Source organism: Dufourea novaeangliae, unplaced genomic scaffold, assembly GCF_001272555.1.
Source record: "Dufourea novaeangliae isolate 0120121106 unplaced genomic scaffold, ASM127255v1 scaffold172, whole genome shotgun sequence".
Taxonomy (NCBI): Eukaryota; Metazoa; Arthropoda; class Insecta; order Hymenoptera; family Halictidae; genus Dufourea; species Dufourea novaeangliae.
Window position 1 is genome coordinate 1137178 of NW_015374058.1, and position 19975 is coordinate 1157152.

The following is a 19975-nucleotide window of genomic DNA, read 5'->3' on the forward strand; positions in this document are numbered from 1 at the left end:
ACTGCGACTTCTGTCGCCAGACATTCTGTATCGTTATCAAAATGTATCGGAACTCGTGGGCGATTATTGCCCGTTCCATTGTTTGCCCCCGGAAACTGATCATAAATTATTTCAAACAACAGTATGTTTCAAATACGTTTCTTTTATCCGTATTTTAACACCTTTCTACCTGGAAACATATTTAATATGCTTTTCTGATGTCAATGTTTACTGTCGAGAAGCCTCATTAATTTCCCTTTAAATTAGAGTGGGAAAGGTTAGGTTAGGTGCTTCGTTGTTTCACGATTCTAATTTGCGATCAGGAATGAAAAATATTGAGATGGAAACCATAAAATACTCCGATAGATGAAGTATACAAAATTATATGGAGGAGATATAATATACCGGGGGTGTACTGTAATAACTAGTACAATCGAAGAAGTTATTTTGTCGGAAAGTTCCATACGAAAAAAATGTTATTCTATATTTTCGGTTTGCTTTTTTTTATATACAAATTATTTTCTTAATTATTAAAAGTACGTTTGTATGTATACAATTTTATCACTTATTCAAGCCTATTTTCACAACCTAGTTTGTTCGCCCCCATATCGACGTCGACATTAATTTCTTATCCCTCGTTTATTGTCGACGAGTAAAACAGGTTAGGTTCATGGAAATTATACACCTAATTATCTCGTACGCCATTAGAAACGCGAGAAGTTAAATATTGGACGTTTTTCTAAGGCAAATCGGGCGTGATCATTTTTTCCCCGAAGTCATTTACCATAAAATATATAATATTTAATATTCTTTTTATAAATATAGAATTATTACAAAACCAACCCTCTCGATCACCACCAAATATATAATAAACAATTAAGTATTTATGTGTCCAATTGTAAACAATTACGTACCGATTCGATACAGAACAATCAAGAATAATTTATACATTAATTTTCATCTCTAGAGACGATTCTATTAGACAATGGCGGTTATGTAATAGCATATTAGCGTGGATAGTTGAAGGTTAAGCAGCGGCAAGCCAGTCGTGAGGCGTTTAATAATTTATAATATCTACTGTTTAACAATTCGCTGTCAGTTTGTTAAACATAGAATACAAGCTATGTCGAACGGTGAAAATTATTCATTGAGAAAATAACGACGATTTGATTGCCAGCTGCTTTACGTTCCCCGATAAATATGGATAAGCGTCATTTTCACACAATGCGCGCCACGGCGAAACTTTTTGTTTCCGATTTCACTCCGACGAATTCGTTCAACCGCGCTTCCATAATCGTTCTCGCTGAGATTATGATGCTGAATGTAAATGCTCTCGCGAAGAGGACCATCGATTTAAACGGTGATTTCCATATTTATCGTCAAAGTTTCGGTCTAACTGCAGATATAATTCTTACGCTACTTAGGAGTGATTCACTCTTTCAGACCACACAGGATAAAACTATACGAACACTATACTTGTCTCCCTTGATGATTTTTTTTTTTTGTCGATGTATCAACATTCTTTTACACGATACGCTCTTATTTCGTTAAATATTCTCGTCGCACAGCGGATAATTATCGAGGTTACAGAGTGTGTTTCCAAGCACAAAGCACGATAAACTGAAAGGTTTAATAGTGTACGATAAAATCTTTATTTCGTTTTCAACCTAATAAAACAGTTAACAGCGGGAAAGGCAGCGAACTGGCCTATAAAAATCTGAATTTGCATGAATATCCACGTTCTAATGGATCGTACTCCCCTTATACATCGGTGATGGTATATGATTCAGGTGCGAGATATCATTCGGATATAGTGTGTGCATCGTGACATCTACCGAGGTGTTACTGCATTTACTTTTGTAGATAGTGATTCCTTCAGTAAGTTTTAAGTACCGCAAGACAAATTCCCTGTATGATTGTGCGAGAACGTAAGAGTTGATAACCAAACGACAACTAGTGAGGTATTACTGTAGTGATTTGAAAGTTCGAAATTACCAAGTGTTCAATGTAACGCAGAAATGCGTTTCTTATACGGTAATATCGGGAAGCGTAAATGGAAATATCCAACGAACAACTATTGAGGTATTACTGTAATTCTATGTAAACCTAATAATTACTCAACGTGAGAAGAAAGTTTCTTATATGATAATATTGGGGATCACAAACGGGTGTACCTACGGGACAACCACTGAGATTGTACCGCACTTCGTGTCTCCAGCAATGATTCAATAAAATTCAACAAGATACATCATCCCAAAAACGACCATGATAATGAAAAAATTACTCGTCACTCGGATGAAAAAAAAAACACAATTAACAGTAAAAACGCTATATAACAATACGACATTGGAAAATTTCGATTGCTTGTTTTCGCGTACCTTAACTGTCGTTTCGATACCCGGATAAACAGTGTCGAATATCTCGGTCACGTAGTACAATAATCCATCAAACCAGGGACCAATGATTACAAGCATTCCAGCGAGGCCAATACCGATCGCCAGGCTTCCCGCTCCACGATAACGTGTACAACAATACGTGACCTGGACCGGTTTTTTCTTTCGCAACGATTTTCATGCGTGGATATCTCGCGTGCGTGCCTGCACACTCGCGATATTTTGCGTCCATCATCCAATCCCCGTTCGATAGAGATGTTCGATTCACTTCAAAGAATCGATTCTTAAACATATTAAATTTTTATATAAATCTCTATTACGTGGGGAAGGGAATTAGAGATGAAGTTAATATAAATTTTAAAGTTTGAAATCACTCAGAGATTCTTTTAATAAATACATTTTGCAATTATAAATTAATTAATTATTTGTTTAAACATTCGAAGTTTACCATCTTTCCGTTTCCTAAATCGTACGAATTCATTGCTCAGACGTTAAACGCTTGAGAATTGGGAAATCATGGAGAAAGAATGTACAGTATTCCGTCGATTATTGTCAAGAACTCGGGTCGCGTACAAGCACTGAACAGGAGAAATGTTTCAGACCCTGGTAAGTTTCTTTTTTTTTTTTTGCCCGAAACCCGAGCTTCAGCAACAAAAGTATGCGCTTGATCTAAGAGAATCTAGTCAAAAGATTGATTCTATTAACCACAAGAATCGATTTTATGAAGAACCAAATCGTACATTCGCCTCGAATGATCGCACGGAAAATTCGGCTTCGTGGATAATCGGCTTTAAATACACAGCTGTGGCCTAGACTTATCCATCGCAGGTGAAAAACAACACGAAGTCAGGTTCTCGTTCCGTGAAGGTTTATCGTTCCCCGAGTTTTCGTAAACGTTGAAAATTACGTGTTTCGCCGGAGCGCGCGCGTCCCTCGATGCCAAGAAACCGGAAAATTCCCCAGATGCTCAATGGCGACGATATATCCTTTCTCTCTCTCCCCCTTGTGATTCCCTGTCCGATTGTATTTGGCCTCGCTCGCGCGTATTATTAACCCGCGGGCGATGGAGAGAATTTTAGGCTGATTAAAATGGCTGTCGCGGATGAGAATTGATGATGATGGAAGGAAATTATTATCGGTTTGTAGAGGGTGTCTTCTGGGTTCCGTAGTCAAGATACACAATGTTGTCGGAAGGTAAACATTTTCTAGTCGACGTGACGCAACAAACATTCTGTACGGCACGAAATACGTTATTAATTGTTGTCACGTTATTAGATCTATATACAATGCAGCCTTAAACGCTTCCATTGGCTAATTGTTGGGGCATGTCTATGGATCATGCGGTTCGATATGTGAATAAGGTCGAAGTCCCTATTTCTAATCACGTCCCGATTTCTGCTCAGTACGTATATATTTTATTAATGTAAAAAGTTAAATAATAAATTAGTTATACTAAAAATTATTTAAATTAGTTCAGTATTTCCGTACAAAATGCTATAGCCCGCAGTTCAACAGATGGCAGCATTTTAACAGAAATAAAATTAATAAGTTTGTTCGTTGTAAAGAAACGTGATTTGACCGGCTACGTTGCGATCGTGAGTTACACCTGGACACTGCATTTTTATTAAAAGAAACTTATGGAATTTTTAATATTGTTCACCGAAGCTGGGTGTTAGCACTTCCATTTTCGCTGAGCAGAAATAGGGATATTTTATATTTCATATTAAATTAACTATTAAGTTGAAATGTTTTAAAAAATACTTTTATTTAAATTTTAAAGGGAGGATTATAAAGGGAGGTTTAAATTTTGTATTTAATAAGTTTTTTTGTCGATTGTTGCATAGATAAATAATAAAAATCAAATTCTGCGATAGCAAAACTCTTACACGATTAGAAATTGACCTTACCATAACGAAGACCATTAATCTACGCCTGGTAACTACTCTCAACTGGTGTTTGCTATTTTGTTAAAATTACTCGTATTATTTTTACACAATCTACAGGTTCCATCGATTTGCAAGTCAAATTGTACTATATTTTCCGCGAACATGCGTGCGTCTCGAAACAAAAGTGTTCGCCCAAGAGCACTGAGTAGCTTCGTAGAATCATTATTTCTACACTTTGACGATCCTCTTAAACACTCGATGCACCGAAAACATAATTTGTTTATATATTTAATGTAAATAAACATTATTACCGCGTCTTACACGGACAAGATGAATCAAAATACCTGTAAATCGCTTCCTCACCCACGCACGCTGATAGATGGGATTTTGGCAAAAACACGGATCTACGCATCGGTGAACGTTGTATTTCATGTTTCTTTAGGTTGTGTCTGTTTGTTCGATGATCCTCGAACTATTTCGGTGCCTTCAGATTTTATTGATATGAGACGGGCCTCTGTTCAATCGATGCTGAATATAGATCCCGATGATGCGTTCTCGCCGCTTTATTATGGATCGCGATCCATCCTCGTCGATTCGAAATTCATGAGGGTGGGGTGGGAGGAGAGAGGACACCGTTAAGTGACCCCAGGCGAAATTTTCGCGATGCACTCCTCGGCTTTCGAGCCCGCTTTATGCAACGCTCGCGACGCACAGTGGTACAGAACGCCTATTTAGGAGTATAGAAAAGGTGTCTAAAACGATCCCTTTAAGGAGTAATTTATATAAAAAAAATACAAATGCTCATTATTCAAATAAAAGTAAAGTAGTTTTTGTAAGTTAGTCTATCTATCTTATCATTGGTTTAAATAAAATTTAACTACCTGATGGATTATATTTTTTATTCACATTTCTTTGAAGGCATACTTAAGGATCATTTTGTAATGTATGTGTATAAAATGATCCCCGGGAATGACAATAACTCCGTAAAAATGGATGTGTATGTGTTTTTTTTTTTTTCGGGGACGACTCAACGATCACTCAATCGAGTTCTTACGTGATCTCCATTATAATTGAAGTTTACCAACATAAGCACAGCCCATCGACCGTGAAAAACGACGTCTCTGGCTCTCATTGATGGTGGGAGAGAAACGAAGAGGTGGGACCTTGGGTGTCCGGAGCAGTGCAAGTGTATCGTGGAACACGATGCGATAATTACCGTTGCGATTATCCGGAATGAAAATCGCTCTTACATCGAACGACACGAACCGGTGACGCAACACGTCCACGAACCGGTTACCGAACGATCATCAATCTGTTATTTTTTCATTAACACCAGCCGCCGAGCCCCAGTGGACCATTTTCAGGCGGATCTGAGGGAATTTAGCTCTGTTTCATTCCGATATTCATGAATAAACCGCGGTTTTAATGAATTTAAACTGTTACGTATTTGTACCTACCTCGTGAAACCTCGTGTAACCTCGTTGAAGCTTTCATAAATGCCGTGCTAAATTCAGTCGAATGACTAATAAACATCTCGTTTCGGATGCCTCGAACACAATCGATTCGGGAATAGGAAAATGATCCGAGGGAAGTTTAAATGCGATCAGCGGTTAGCGAACGAAACGAGAAAAATGTAATAGTATCGGATACCGGATTGTGCAAGGTTTACCAGGCACGATGTAGAATAGTTTAGTCTGTGCAGCCGCAGTAACAGTATCCGGAGCTGCCGCCATGGAATGCAATAAGAATACCGACGCGTGCCAATGAACCATGAAAGGTCCTTTCATTTCGTTTCCCTATTGTCATTTCGTAATCCTGTTAATTGCACACAGATGGGATTTTATTTTCGGGGTTAGGACAACGATACGATATTTTGGTTCTAATCCTGTTGCATGCAACGAAATATGTAACCCTCGTTCACTTTTTGTCGATTTAATCGTAATAGCCTTTTTTTTTTCGCGTAATGACGAGAGGATTGAATCATCTCTGTGTAAAAAAAGAAAGTTGCGCAATCGCGTATTACACGTGCGTCAGTTTTTGCCGTGGGAATATAGTCCCCCTTTGAATTGTTTATCTTTTTCCTGTAATACTTTTTTCTAAGTTGCAAGGAAGAATGAGATATTAGTTGGTCGAGTTGCGTGAACTAACCTCTGTTCTTTAATTTCAGGGACTCCGAATCCCTCGAGCTAGATGGCGCCACAAGCGACCCACAATATGGTCGCCAGTAGCGTCACTTCTACGATTTGACCAATCCAGTTTCTACCGAAACATTTCAATATTATTATTCACAATCTTTTAATTCACAATCTTCAACGCACAGAGTATCGAAGGTTTCCTGAAGTAGCTCGAAATAAATTGACTGTAAAGACTCCTCTCGATTATCGTCCCGAAATTTGGTCCGCGCCTGGACAATAATCGTGAAGAATAAGCCAGACGATAATCGAGATGAGTCTGTATTTTATACATTCGTACCATATTCGAGAGCGCATAACGCAACAGAATAAATCATCTTAAATAAATATTCAATGAAGTTTTTACTTCAATCTTGTCGGAGTTTTTAACGAAAGAAATCAATTTCTGCAGTGTCTCCGGTTCTATTTTTTACGAAATAATCCTAAGAAATCTATATTCGCATGCAGATATTCGTCACCCGCTAGTAAATAGACTGCAATATTTATGCACTTATTGCACAAGCAAACGCATGAAAAACACACGCAGCGAGTCGACAGCTCCAACGAAGATTACGGAAATATACACACTTTTAATTTCATAACATTGTTAACAAGCAGAAATTTACGAGTTGGTTCTGACAGGCTATTTTTAAACGTAGAAATTTGCCCGAACGTCAGAAATCTAGGGAGAAATAATACCCTTTAATCGTCAACGCAGATGTTTCGATCGACGCGTAACGTTAAAATCATCGAAAGATTGAAATTCTTCGGGTGTCCGTGCAATTTCTATTGTGTCGCGAGTGGAACGCTCGACGAATGGGAAAAAAAGAAAGTCGGGGAGAGGACCTGGGACTCGACCGTTATCGGCGTCACGTAACGTAAAATCGATGAAGGGAACGTGATTAAACTGTTGCCGCGGTATCTTCGGTATGAAAATGCTGCACTCTCGAGAATGCATCAGTCAAGGACATCGGCTTCAGGCCGCCAGATAATCTCGACAATCCCCTTCCGCTTTAACGAGGCGCGAAGTCTTAAATAATGCAATCAACCGCGGTCGATTGATAAGGGGCGAATAATGATAGGGGAACCTCATTATTCACCATCGCATGATTTTCACCTGGACGGCTGAAAACATTTATCGTCTCTCTCTAACCTTCTCTTGGATATTTAATTCGCCGACTGGTTGGAAACGACGATTCGGAGCTATTTGTTCGACAATTCACGCAGGGACTTAAACCGGTAGGATTTTGATACCGGTATTATGCCATCAAAGCTATACTAAAACCGATATATTACCGAAAACCGAAATAAATACCGGTACTTTTTCGGTTTCCGAAAGGATAGGGCTTACATAGGGTTATATGTATAGGGCGAAGGTTCAACCGAAAATATCGGTATAATACCGGTATTTTACGTTTCGGTCGAAGTTTTGACTACCGATTCTATGTGGTCCATCTATCCCAAATCGTATGGGATAGACTGACTTGCGTCATTGTGGTTACTTTGAACATCGCACTGTTTAAGGTTAGAATTACACCTACATGTTATTAATGTTTAGTTTATGAAATGGCGCAATCTGCTCGAACAACCGAGTGATTCTATTTTTTTACGACAAGATAAACCAATTTTTATATAATAAATACTCGACTTTTCGATAAACAGGTAACACGATTTAAATTTAAAACAACTTTCAGTCATTTTCTTCTTTCAAAATGGCGGCGAATATCGAGGAACGAGAGCAAATAACACCGAAACAGCCGTAGGCTTTTAAATTTGACAAAATAATAATGGATCACTTATTGGTACACACCTTATCCACGAACATTGTTTATCGGTATGTCAAATTCGACGTAAATCGGTTAGATGAAAAAAAAAAACCGTTGAATACATATTTCGAGTAATTAAACGAGACGCGTAAGAGCATGAATTATCGTGCGAGAACAAAAAAGAGCACGACTATATTTAGAGGAAACGCGTGATTAATTAAGTTTGTATGAAACTTATGTTAATGTAAGTGTTTGTTCGAGTAATGGAAGAATCGTGGGACCCCCGTGTAAATCCGGCGAGTTTATGATAATCATCACACCCTTATTAGATTTCCTGGGGTATGGAATAAACAACTACACCCTTCCCCCCTCACATGTTTTCTTATTTCGCGCAACAACAGACCCTTGTACGCTAATTAACCCTCTTTCCGCGAGGTTCGCCATATTTCCTTAGGAAACGAAGAATTTACACTTCTCACAGCAAGAATCTCGTACATACCATCTTTCGTTCAATCTCCATATTTTTCTTTTTCACACGAAGCATTCTTTGTTTACGGTTAGTGGGGGTGTTACTTGGGTTTGTTTTGTTTTATTGTCAGATCTGAAACAGCTTCTCAGTAGACAATATAGGGTTGAGATATAAATAGACTGCTGTAAATAAAACTTTAATAACATTAATAATAAAATGATTCATTGACCCCAACTAAAATCTTTACAACACTACTCAGGATGACGACCTTGGCAACATATTGAAAAGTCATCGAAATCGAAGGTGGCTCTCCCTTATTGTAAACATTTACCGACTTCAACGAGACTTCTATTACATTTGCAGTGTGGATAAGTTGTATGACAGTTGTCACATAAGTTAGGAGACAAACCACTTCCTTGCCCCGAATAGATACTTCAGACTACGTATCTACATCGCTTGCAAAGAAAAACCTTCGAACCTGGTTAATGATCGAGCTACCAGGTGCCCAACTATTTTCTTTTTTATTTGTCCTAGTTGTAGATTCATTCTTCCATCTGATTATCGCGGTTCTTTCCAGTACACGTACACCAGGGGCTCTGTTTCTACGTTACGAACCCTCCTTCTTCCCAGCGTCCTCGTTCGAAGCCGACCAAGTACCGTCGAGTGCTGTCTTCTAATGGCGTGCGCACTCGAGAGAACCGACGTATCATAACACGCGGGGACGAGCGAGGGGAAAAAAAGAAAAAGAACTGTGTTCTGTCGCTAGGGCGTCGTGTCCATCGTGTTTACCCCACGCATCAGGCTTCTTATCGGCGTCTCGTTAATTTTATTCGATCCACAACGTGCTTCCAATATCTAGTTAGTCATTGGGACCAGTCGTCACCCGACGTTCTTAACTGTTTCTAACTCCATTTTTCCAAAAAAAAATTTAATTAATCCATCTACGTCTCAATTAGTCCAACGAATACAACTTCACTGTAATATAAAGAAAATTTAACCGAGAAAATAATAAATATTCTTTTAAATCCTAACACCAAAACTTTGAAAGTGTTTTTCTCTCTTAACACTAGGACCGTTAGGTTAAATTAATTGTTATGTTAACTGTGAAATTAAATTATGTATATTGATACGTGTAATATACAGGGTGTCTTAGCTAACTCGATCACTCCGAAAAACTTAACCGTACATTTTATGAAAATTTTGAGGTGTGGAACTTAAATGGCATCAAAGGGCACATCTTATAAGGTACGTACTTTTTTCGTGGGATGAGACATTTCAGAGATTTTAAGATCACCTTGATTTTTTTAATCTTATAGGGAGAAATACTTCAGATCCTCGAAAATTCGTTTTCTGCGTCAAATTTGCACGGAAAGGGTTTGTACCATATAAACCCATTTTTTTTTTGTTCACTGTAAAAGGATGAGCCACTGGTTCACTCGAATGCACGGAAGGGCAACGCAAAGCAACGCTCGAACTGCATATGCTCCAGCGAGCACACGTTAAATCAGTTTCAATCTCGACCAACGAAATGGTCCGTTGGCAAAGATTCAGTAAACAAAAGTCCCGTTTTGTTTTAATCTGCTGACATTTGTTCCATAACTCGAAGGACATTTCTCGGAAACGCACGTCCGCGAGCGCGCGCGACGGTCAATTGCACAGTTGACTCTTGGCCCTTGTCTGTGTTCTGTGCGACGCATGCTGCCCGCTAATAAGAGGAGGAGGCAGTCGGAATTACCGATTACGTGTTCCTCTGGTTGCGTCCTCGGGGCAGAATCGTTTTGTATATTTTCGTTGTCCCACGATCGAACGGAATTCGCGTCCTCCTCGAGCCATGTATCCTCCGGTATAAATCTTTCGTAATCATTTTAACATATTTCAACTTTTTAAACGTAATTACAAATTTTTACAGTTACTTCGAAATTTAGGTAAACTCTACACACCCGTATATATATATATATTTTGCTTTCTTTCCTTGCCTAATAAAGCCGTTAACCCTTTGAGCACGTTTCATAATAGGACGATGATTGTAGGCGACACTTGGTTCAGGATGACCAAAAAAAAAGTGACATCTTTTCAAATGATTTACAAAGTTACGAGTGATAGAATAAAAGAGTGACACGTCGCGAGCCCAACACAAATATACCCTCTCTCTACTGCTCCCTATTTACGTCACTCACGTTTTAGCTATCTTCTGGTAACGCTGTTTGGGGATAAGACCCGTGAGACGATAATGTTTTCTGGCGACGGATACTAGGAACCGGGTCTGCAAGGCACGTAGTGGCATGTAATTCTCGCGTGGCATATTTTAATCGCTGGAAGTTACCCGGCGGACGGTAATATACGCGGCGCTGGATAAATTGCACGGCGGTCCGACCCGCTTGTGTACTCTCGTAAAAAATTATTTAATAAAACTGCCGCCCGAAAGGTATGCCTAAGTATTAGCGATCCCTGGGAAACGGGCGAAAATCCCGCGAAATTGACCGTGACGTTCATGGCCGCGCCTATTTTTTTGTTGTTGAAAGGAACGCTTGAAAACATTTATAATAGTAACATAGTTTTGAGAAACTCGTTGCGTGTTGCATTTAAACTACAATAGCACGGTATATGTATAGTAAAACCTGGATTAGGAACCGAAAATTGGGACTGGAGCCCGGGTAATTACCGATTAGAGGATTCGATACTAAATATGCAGTTGTTTCTCAATTTCTAAATTTCTAAATTTTCAAAAGTTTTTTACGTTTATTCACCGATCGAAGGAAATATGCGTTCATCGTCGGTAGTTCTAGTGTTAATGGAAAATGGTAGCAGATCAAGCATGATATTACGAGGACACTTTTTGTTTTGAAACTCTGCCGTATGTAGGTTAGGTTTCCAAGTTCTCTACGCATATCTACATTTCACGCACGGCCGCCTCGTGATCGGTAATTCGAAATTTACGAACGAGTGAATGAAATCGACGGTTACGATCTCTCTCTATTATCATAGGACATTCACAAGGGTCGCAAAAACCACTGTAAATACGTTGTTAGAAGAATTCCAATGTCACGTAGCAACAGTGCGCGCAGTTTTGTCGGCCGTCAACGACGACCGCGCTATGCGACATACGAGAGGCGGTGGCGGCGGCAAAGTTCCGATAACTCTTTGCACAACGAAACAATCAACATGACGTTCCAATTTCGTCACGGAATTGAGTTTCACCGTTGTATCGATGTGTATCGATCTGTGCCGAGCAATTGGATAATGTCCATCGATCTTTGAATTTACCTGACGCGCAGCGGTTCTCAAGTTAATCACACGCTCAGAATTCATTGGAAATCGTCTAAAAATCCTAATTTCTGTTTCGTATAATTCACATTTCTAAAGTTGAAAAAAAAAAATTTTTTTTCTAATTCTACCAATTGTGTTACACAGGGTTCAGACTCGAAAATGGCGGCAGCCAGTGTCCGTTCGGTTTAATCTCAGATTAATTCCATCTAGATTCCGCGCGCAACACAACACGACCGACGCCCGAGCATAAATCCGCGGGGCTTAGCAAGAAAATTCATGGTCAACCAGGAGTGTCCCACTTTCCGACAATGTTCGCTGTAAGAGTAACATGTCGACGTCTTATCCGGCCGGCGATGTAGGCGTGCAGGCATAACGCATTCTCGGTAACGCGCTACTTCACTGAACAAACATGCAAATTCCCGTGCATCGTGTATAATACCGAGGGGACACGGCTAAGAAGAGCGGCACAAAACGAAGAGGATCGCGGTGACGCGGGTAATATACGCGAATGTGTAGAAGAGTAATGTGTACGATCGGTGGAGATACTAGCCCGAATGCTGGTAACGAGTCGAACCTTCTTATGAATTGATAATTTCAAGTATTTTTCCTTTTTTTCTGGTCAAGTTTTGTATTACACATGATTTATGCCGAGATGTGCATTCAAACCTGTGACAAATAAGACACCTAACGAGGAAACCAGTTTTTCTTACATAGAAATAAGCATCGGGAAAAAAGTGTATTTTTCTTTAGAATTGACTCTGAGGTGACACGAAAAATGACTGTACCTAAGTAGCTGCCATCTTTCGGGTTTCTTGGATATTACGAACGATGGTAACCCCTCCCCCCATACCCGCTCTGTGTCAATACATTGAACTAATACGATGTCGCTATTTGGGAAGGTAAGCAAACAGGTTTGTGGACCTAATTGTGGTACATTGTTCCACTTTTAAAATTGTACAGATATAGCGAACCTTTATCTAGCGTAATGCAGACAGACACGACACCCGATACCAAGAATTCCCGGTACACAAGTCTGTTGCCTGTGTGTCCAACGTGTTATTTGAATAAACAACGATGTAAACGGTTACTTCGACACGTACCAAGCGTCTCTAGAGAAGCTCTTATTTATGAATACGAAGTGTACGACACGTTGACGTAAACAGCATAATTAATAATAACTAGAAACTTTAACAAAAACGCCGCATAGACGCAGAACCGATGTACAATATCGTGAATAGATTCGAACACACGCTTTTGTAGAAATGTGGAAAGTTCAATGCCGAGTTTAGATGATTTATATCCGCGAGTGGATGTCAAAAGACGCTGCGATGTACCTGCGTCCCTAGCCAAATCGCTCTATAAATGCACAGGCGTCCGAAGTATTAATTTGAAATTTTTTATGTTAAATACTGTACGATACCCAACCATACGATTTTTACTACGTATAGTAACGTCCCACATGTTACCGACTCATCACTCATTCACTAGGGAACTATGTATTCTATTTATATAATTTAAAAACGTTAAAATGTACAGAAATCACATCGTGAAATAAACGTGGTTTTTGGTTTATTGACCTCGAGTAAATCGAAACTGTTTATATAGTATTCGACGGATAGCAATAGGGTCCAGTACACTAACTGTTCTACAAACATAAAAAATCCCAAGGTAGGCTGAGTTGGATGGTTTCTCTTGTCCAGAGGTGGCTTACCGAAACAGTTCGGGAAACGATGGTCTTAAACTCAGGATCACAGACGACGGTTATCCTCCTATAGACGGTATTGCACGTGAATCCTGAAGACACTTAACACGCGTGACGCAAGCACACATAAGTCGTCACAAGATCGCGACCCGATAACTTCGCGAAGTCCGCGAACGGCTCCGGTGCCATTCGTGCGACGGGAGCTAATGGTTGCGAGACGATACCCGTAACGATCGTTAAGGACAAACTTAATAATAGTAGCCGGATATTTACTATAGATCGCGAGTCCGTCCAATTGGCCGGTCAGAAACGAATTCATGACTCGCGGCCACTTTGCGAATATATCGCGCGAACGTCAAGCCAAACCGTCGCGAAACAACAGAGCACTGAGCGCGCGCGACACACGAAACCGACTCGTAATACACATTGCAGAGAGAGAGAGAGAGAGAAATGATGATCGTAACATGCGGTTCGCCACCCGTCGATGCATATCGTGTGTAAGCACCACCACTTATCGTGCTTTTCAATCGGGAATTATAGAATTACGTAACACGAACACGATAATTTTTGGTTGCACCGAATTTGTCCAATTAAACGCGATGATATAAGGATCACATTATGTACACGTATTCGAAGACGTGTACATTAATATAAATGGATAGACCGCAGAGGATCGTGTGAAAAAATATTTTCTTCTCATGCGAAGTACGAACCAGGGTCCTTGAGATTAAAAGTTTAACATGCTAACGATTTCGCCGCCGATTCTTATCTGTACTTTACTTTCAGTATTTATTTCACCTCGAGCTCGAGAGACTTCACTGTGAGAAATGTTATTTTTTTTTTAAAACTCTATGATGCAACTACTAGTTATTATACTTTTAAATGTATGTTTTACTTGTGCAGTAATTATCGTATTAATCCTCGGGTGTATTTCAGTCGACTTCCTGTTCATGTAAATTGGGATTATTTTGCATCGAGCGTGTTTTAACAGGTAAAGTCTCGTGAAAATTGTGTACACTCGGTATTATGGCGATTGACGAAACGAGACTGAAACGGGAATATACGGAGTTTTAACCGTACAAGCAGCATCGTAAATAATAAAAAAAACAAAAACAAAATACGAACCGTTTCGAGTCTCATTGTCATTATCTGTGCAGCATTGGATTTCGATGATTTTATATAATCTTTCCCGGCTGACAAAGTGCAGCAAAACAAACACAATCTTCTCGACTATAGAATTTCGCTGACTCGACGAAATATAATGAAGTTAAGTTAACGAAGTCTCTGGTCATCTATAATTGTACCCATAATTCATTGCGCGAAATGAACATAAATAATTCACCCACTACCTTTTGTTTTTTTTCCATAATACCTGTTACTTTGGGGACAGACATTAGAAGATATATTGTTAGAACGAGAAATTGCAAAGGAGCACAACGAAGCACACGGTACGGCGCAGGATTACGTGTATCGCAAAGGCAAATGTCGGAGGAGTTTCCCTTTTTGTTTACATAACACAGAGTATTCGTTATGCATAGCGTCACTTCGCTGACCATGCAATGTGCAACCACCGAAAACACTGAATTTCCCAACAGAACTGAAATCAATCACCGCAACGTACGGTTTTTTCGACACAAGCCGCCCATAACTTTGGAAATCACCGGTCAAGGAGTAGCCCGACAAGGAATGCCACACATCGCGAGGATACGCGGTTTACGTGCGCAGGATATCGCAACCGACCAACCTAACCTAATTTATCCAAACGGTGCTAGTCGGAAGGGATAATTTCGCTCACCTTGTCACGATTTGGCGCCAGGATAATTCAGTCGCGTTCGTCCGTCAAGGAACCGCCTTGATTCACCCAAACAATGTCTTCTAGCGTTCACCGACCCATTCTTTGCACGACATCCTCGTTCCGGCCGCAGGGACGCTGGGCTCTTGAGCACACACGCGGTAATTCGTTCCTGCCGAATCGCGCGTCCGTGACCGAATCGTATTTGAAACAACAGACATCACAAAACGTGAACCGTCCCCGTCCGAGCGCGTGAAACGATGCTCGCCGATCGACAGCGGTGTCACGAATGCGACTCGCTTTTGTTTACTCTCTCCGGCTCATGACAGCAGGTGGCGCAAGGAAAGGTGGGGGATGGATTTTATGCGTCCTATGGTTAATTCTTCCGTCGCCTAATTGAAGTATCGGTACAATAATATATGTATACCTGGGGATAAGGGTCAGCATAGTCATTAAATTCATGAAAAAAAATTCAGCAATTATTTTTCAAAGATTAATTATCAGTACTATCAAAATGAAACATGTGTACAGGTATTAATAAAAAATTGTTTATGAAGAGTCCACTTTGTCATTAATTATACTGTTCCTACCGATTATATCCTCGATGAATCGTAATCTATTAACGATAACCTTTATTTTACTATAACAAAAAGAAGCTATGTTCTTATCGCTTTGGAATATTAGTGCATAAATAAATGTTATAATTGCTCGTAACGACGATTAAATAAATGCGCTAGTATTGTACAAACGTAAATCACCGTTTATTTGCAATTTATTAACATTTTCGACATATACGGACCGTCGAGTTCGTATCCCATTTTTCTGTAATAGTTTCGCGTTCCAACGCCTGGAAAAAGATGTAATAGTTTTCTTACAATACCTTCGTTATCATATTACATATTTCAATTAGAGTAGAATGTTTCGATAAATATATTTTCGTAAATGTTTCCTTCGAAAATATCTGTTTCTACCTGATATGACGGAAATTTTATGAGATTGATGTTCCTCTTTCGCTATACGCTCAGCTTCTTCCATTAATAACATACCAAAACCTTGATGCTGAAACTTTGTGGGATCCCGAGCGTTTACAGGGACCACACTGCCGTATACATGAAGCTCTCTTACTATTGAGCACTTCTCTTTAAGTTCTGGTCTGTAGAATGCGATTAATTATTGTAATAATCGATGTAATCACTGCGCGATTTTCAATGAATAGTTTACCTAAAAGTTTCATTGGAACATTTTCGCAATCTTAGCAAACCGACCAAAATATCCTGTGTAGGATCCTCGTAGGATAAAAATGTTTCCCAGCCACCATTGGCAACATAATCGCGCCGTATCAATTCTACTTCATACGGTTGCACTTTATGATGAATTTCCTGTATACCTACTTCCCGAGTTCTCACGTCGCGACAGTCAGTACCTAAGTCCTTCATTCTTGCCAGCGCTAGTTCACGCAGATTTCCATGTTCTACCCCAGAACTGTATATGGAATATTTAATGAAATAAGTGTGCCCATAAAATATTTACACTGTAACGAACAGACTGCAGATGTTTATGCGAGTTCTTCAGATTGGAAAAATATTTTGTACCTGACTAAAGGCATAGGTATATCCCTTTGCACGCGATAAACACGAGTCCAAGGCGGAACAAGAGCCAATATACGAGCTATAAGATCAATTAGAACGCTAGGCGGGTAGCTGTTATATCTTCCAGTTTTCCACAGCTCGTACAAACCTGTGCCTCGAATAACTAATGTTGGATAAATTTTTAAACCATCTGCCCTGAATGCAGGGTTTTCGAAGAATTCCTAAGAATACAGAAATCTCCAAACAATTTTTAACATACTGAATAGATAATCCATTAATAAGAACTATTACGCACAATGAATTGATTAACATCCCTCTCGATATCCACATTTGGTAAATCTGGCATCATATGGGCTATTACTTTAAAACCAGCATCTTTGGACATCTGAAAGCTCTCGCACACTGCACGCACAGTGTGTCCCCTATTGGTATCCCTTGCTACATCTTCATACACAGACTGTACACCGATTTCTAAACGAGTACACCTGTGACACATCATTTTTTGCAATTTCTTTTGCCTATATCTTTTTGAAAACTACTTTAGAGTGTACATACCCATAGCGTAACATGTCAGAAAGATGTTTCTTAAGGCAATAATCTGGCCTTGTTTCTATGGTAATACCAATGCATTTTGTTCGACTTCTCTCAGAATATTTCACTGCTTCGTCAATATTACTGCTAACATGTCCAGATAATGCATCATGTAAATTTCGAATGAAGTAATCTCTGTAATCTTCTGGTAGGGACATGAAAGTACCCCCCATGACAATAAATTCTATTTTATCTACACTGTGTCCTAATTGTTTTAGCTGTAACGAATTATCTTAACTAAGTGAAGAAAGTATCATTAATTCTAATAAAAGTAATCCACCTCATTTCACCTGTTCAATACGATGCCTTGTTTGCAAGAATGGATTGTATCTTGCACGAATGGCTCTCATGGATGTAGGCTCGTAACCAGTATATGATTGTGTTGAATACTCAAAATCTGAATCTGGTCCACCAGGACAATATACACAAATATTTCCTGTCATGTTAATATGGGGGCATCTGTGTGGTTTACACATTACAGCTACTACAGCTATCTACAAACATCATGGGATATATTATGAACTCAAGTATAATATAGCAATAGCTTTGCTATTTATGATCTTCTATGTAAACCATAAGATATTATAATACTAACTCCACTAGCTGTCCTAATAGGTTTGGCCTTCAGTTTTGGTACTAATATATTTCTAGCTTCCAAAGGTACAGCCGCTATGATGTCAACTAATCTGGGTGAACTGTCTAGGCCATATTTCGAAGCGATTCGGGTTTTTAATTTATTTAAATCCACATCCCTGTTTTCATTGTGCGCTTTCAATAATTCCTGTATAATTTCTCCGATTGTCATAACCATACGTTCCTCTTTACTCTCGTCGTATTCTAATAATACATAAGGGTTAGTAACGAGATGGTAAATTGTTTCCTAAACAAATTACACGTAGGACATTATTTACCTTTTTTCTTTCGAACCATGATGATATATTATAAAAATAATCCTAGAAACAATGAGAGTTTAACCAATGCCTTGTTTTATCAAACTTTGTTATTATTATGAAAATATTTAGATATTTAGGTTAACCCAATTGACACGGCACGTTTTCATTCGTTATGACCGACGATGTATAAGAATAAGACCTTTCATCTTATGGGAATTGGCGGCCCACCTAAACTGTAGTTCCGACACCTTAAAAAGCCTGTGATGTTAGTGACCTCTACGTTATGACAACGGTAAATTTACGGTGGATAGTTACACTAAAATAGAAATGGGGTAATGTAACCCCAGAAAAGTGGACCGGAAAAATACATTGGATGAAATCTCGTCTGTGGTTACATATATATTTTTGACCCTCTGGTGCCTTGAGGTACGAACTAAAAGCACCTGGAGATATGCAACCTCCCGTACTACAGTGTCAAGTGTATACAATAGACACTCGATAATTTCAGGTTCGTTACTTGATCACTGGGAATGCCCCTCGCTCGCTTCCACGCACAATACGTAAGGTTACATCGCGTTTAATTCGCATATCTAGAAAGTGCGGTGTATATATTATTTATATACTTTTAGGTATTTTTAGTTATAATTAATTAGACATTCCGTATTATGCTTCATTTCAATATAAGTAGTTATTACAAACTCAAGCCAATTAGCTCATACTATTTGTTATATAAGTCGTCAACTCGTAGGTGATTATGATGGCCAATTATATACCAAATAATAATGATTGCTCAGGTCTCACCACGTGGAGGTTGCTGCGAATGGAGACCCACCCCCCATCGCGCCTACACCGCCCCACCCTTTGAGCTTTTTGCAACATTTCCCCCAACGAATCTAGTTGTTGATTTAATCGAAGCAGCCCCTAAGATCTTTATATGAAGAGAAGTCTTCACGTGAACTTCATATTAAATGAGAGAAATCTTCGTATGAAGTTCATGTGAAGCGTGAACTCATCATATATGATCATCAAATGAAGAGATGTCTTCGTATGATGATTTCGGAAACAGAACCTGAAAGGATAAGAACGGAGCATTATTATTAGTACAACGAAACATTATTATAGTTAATAGTACATGTATTATAAAATATCTATCTACATATTGTGTTTTCTATCAGCTGGCAATAGAAGCAATAAACAATTCATGACCAAATGGTAATCATTAAATAATATCATCAAAAAATTACCACGACGCTAACTGTTAAGTGTCTATTTGAGTTTACAGAAATGGACGAATTACAACATACAAGGCAGGCTCGAATTAAGATTGTTTGTGGCCCAGGGTTATCAGATATCCGGGAGCCTCTTGGTTAAAAAGCAGGGAGAGGGTTGATTTTTTGTAATACAACACAACAATATACATAAATCTTAAAAAATTGAAATGTATTTTAAATAAAATTAAATAATATTTAATCATAAC

At 39.1% G+C, this 19975-nt stretch overlaps 1 protein-coding gene across 1 annotated transcript; it reads right to left on the reverse strand.

The window, feature by feature from the left end:
- Positions 1-16162: 16162 nt before the first annotated feature.
- LOC107190079 (probable elongator complex protein 3) lies at positions 16163-18645 on the reverse strand. Its single transcript, XM_015578806.1, has 9 exons — positions 18517-18645; positions 18201-18442; positions 17896-18099; positions 17570-17823; positions 17310-17499; positions 17018-17235; positions 16647-16907; positions 16397-16578; positions 16163-16272 (listed from the first exon to the last, which is right to left on the reverse strand). Exons 1-9 carry the CDS (start codon positions 18533-18535, stop codon positions 16187-16189), a joined length of 1656 nt encoding a protein of 551 aa, XP_015434292.1. The 5' UTR covers positions 18536-18645; the 3' UTR covers positions 16163-16186.
- Positions 18646-19975: the final 1330 nt, after the last annotated feature.

Bases quoted from the DNA above. Each gene is read 5' to 3' on its own strand.
- LOC107190079 (XM_015578806.1), bottom strand. The intron at 16,908-17,017 runs GTACAAAATATT...TTCCATATACAG, and splicing joins ATACCTATGCCTTTAGTCAG to TTCTGGGGTAGAACATGGAA. The intron at 16,579-16,646 runs GTAAACTATTCA...CGCATTCTACAG, and splicing joins TGTTCCAATGAAACTTTTAG to ACCAGAACTTAAAGAGAAGT.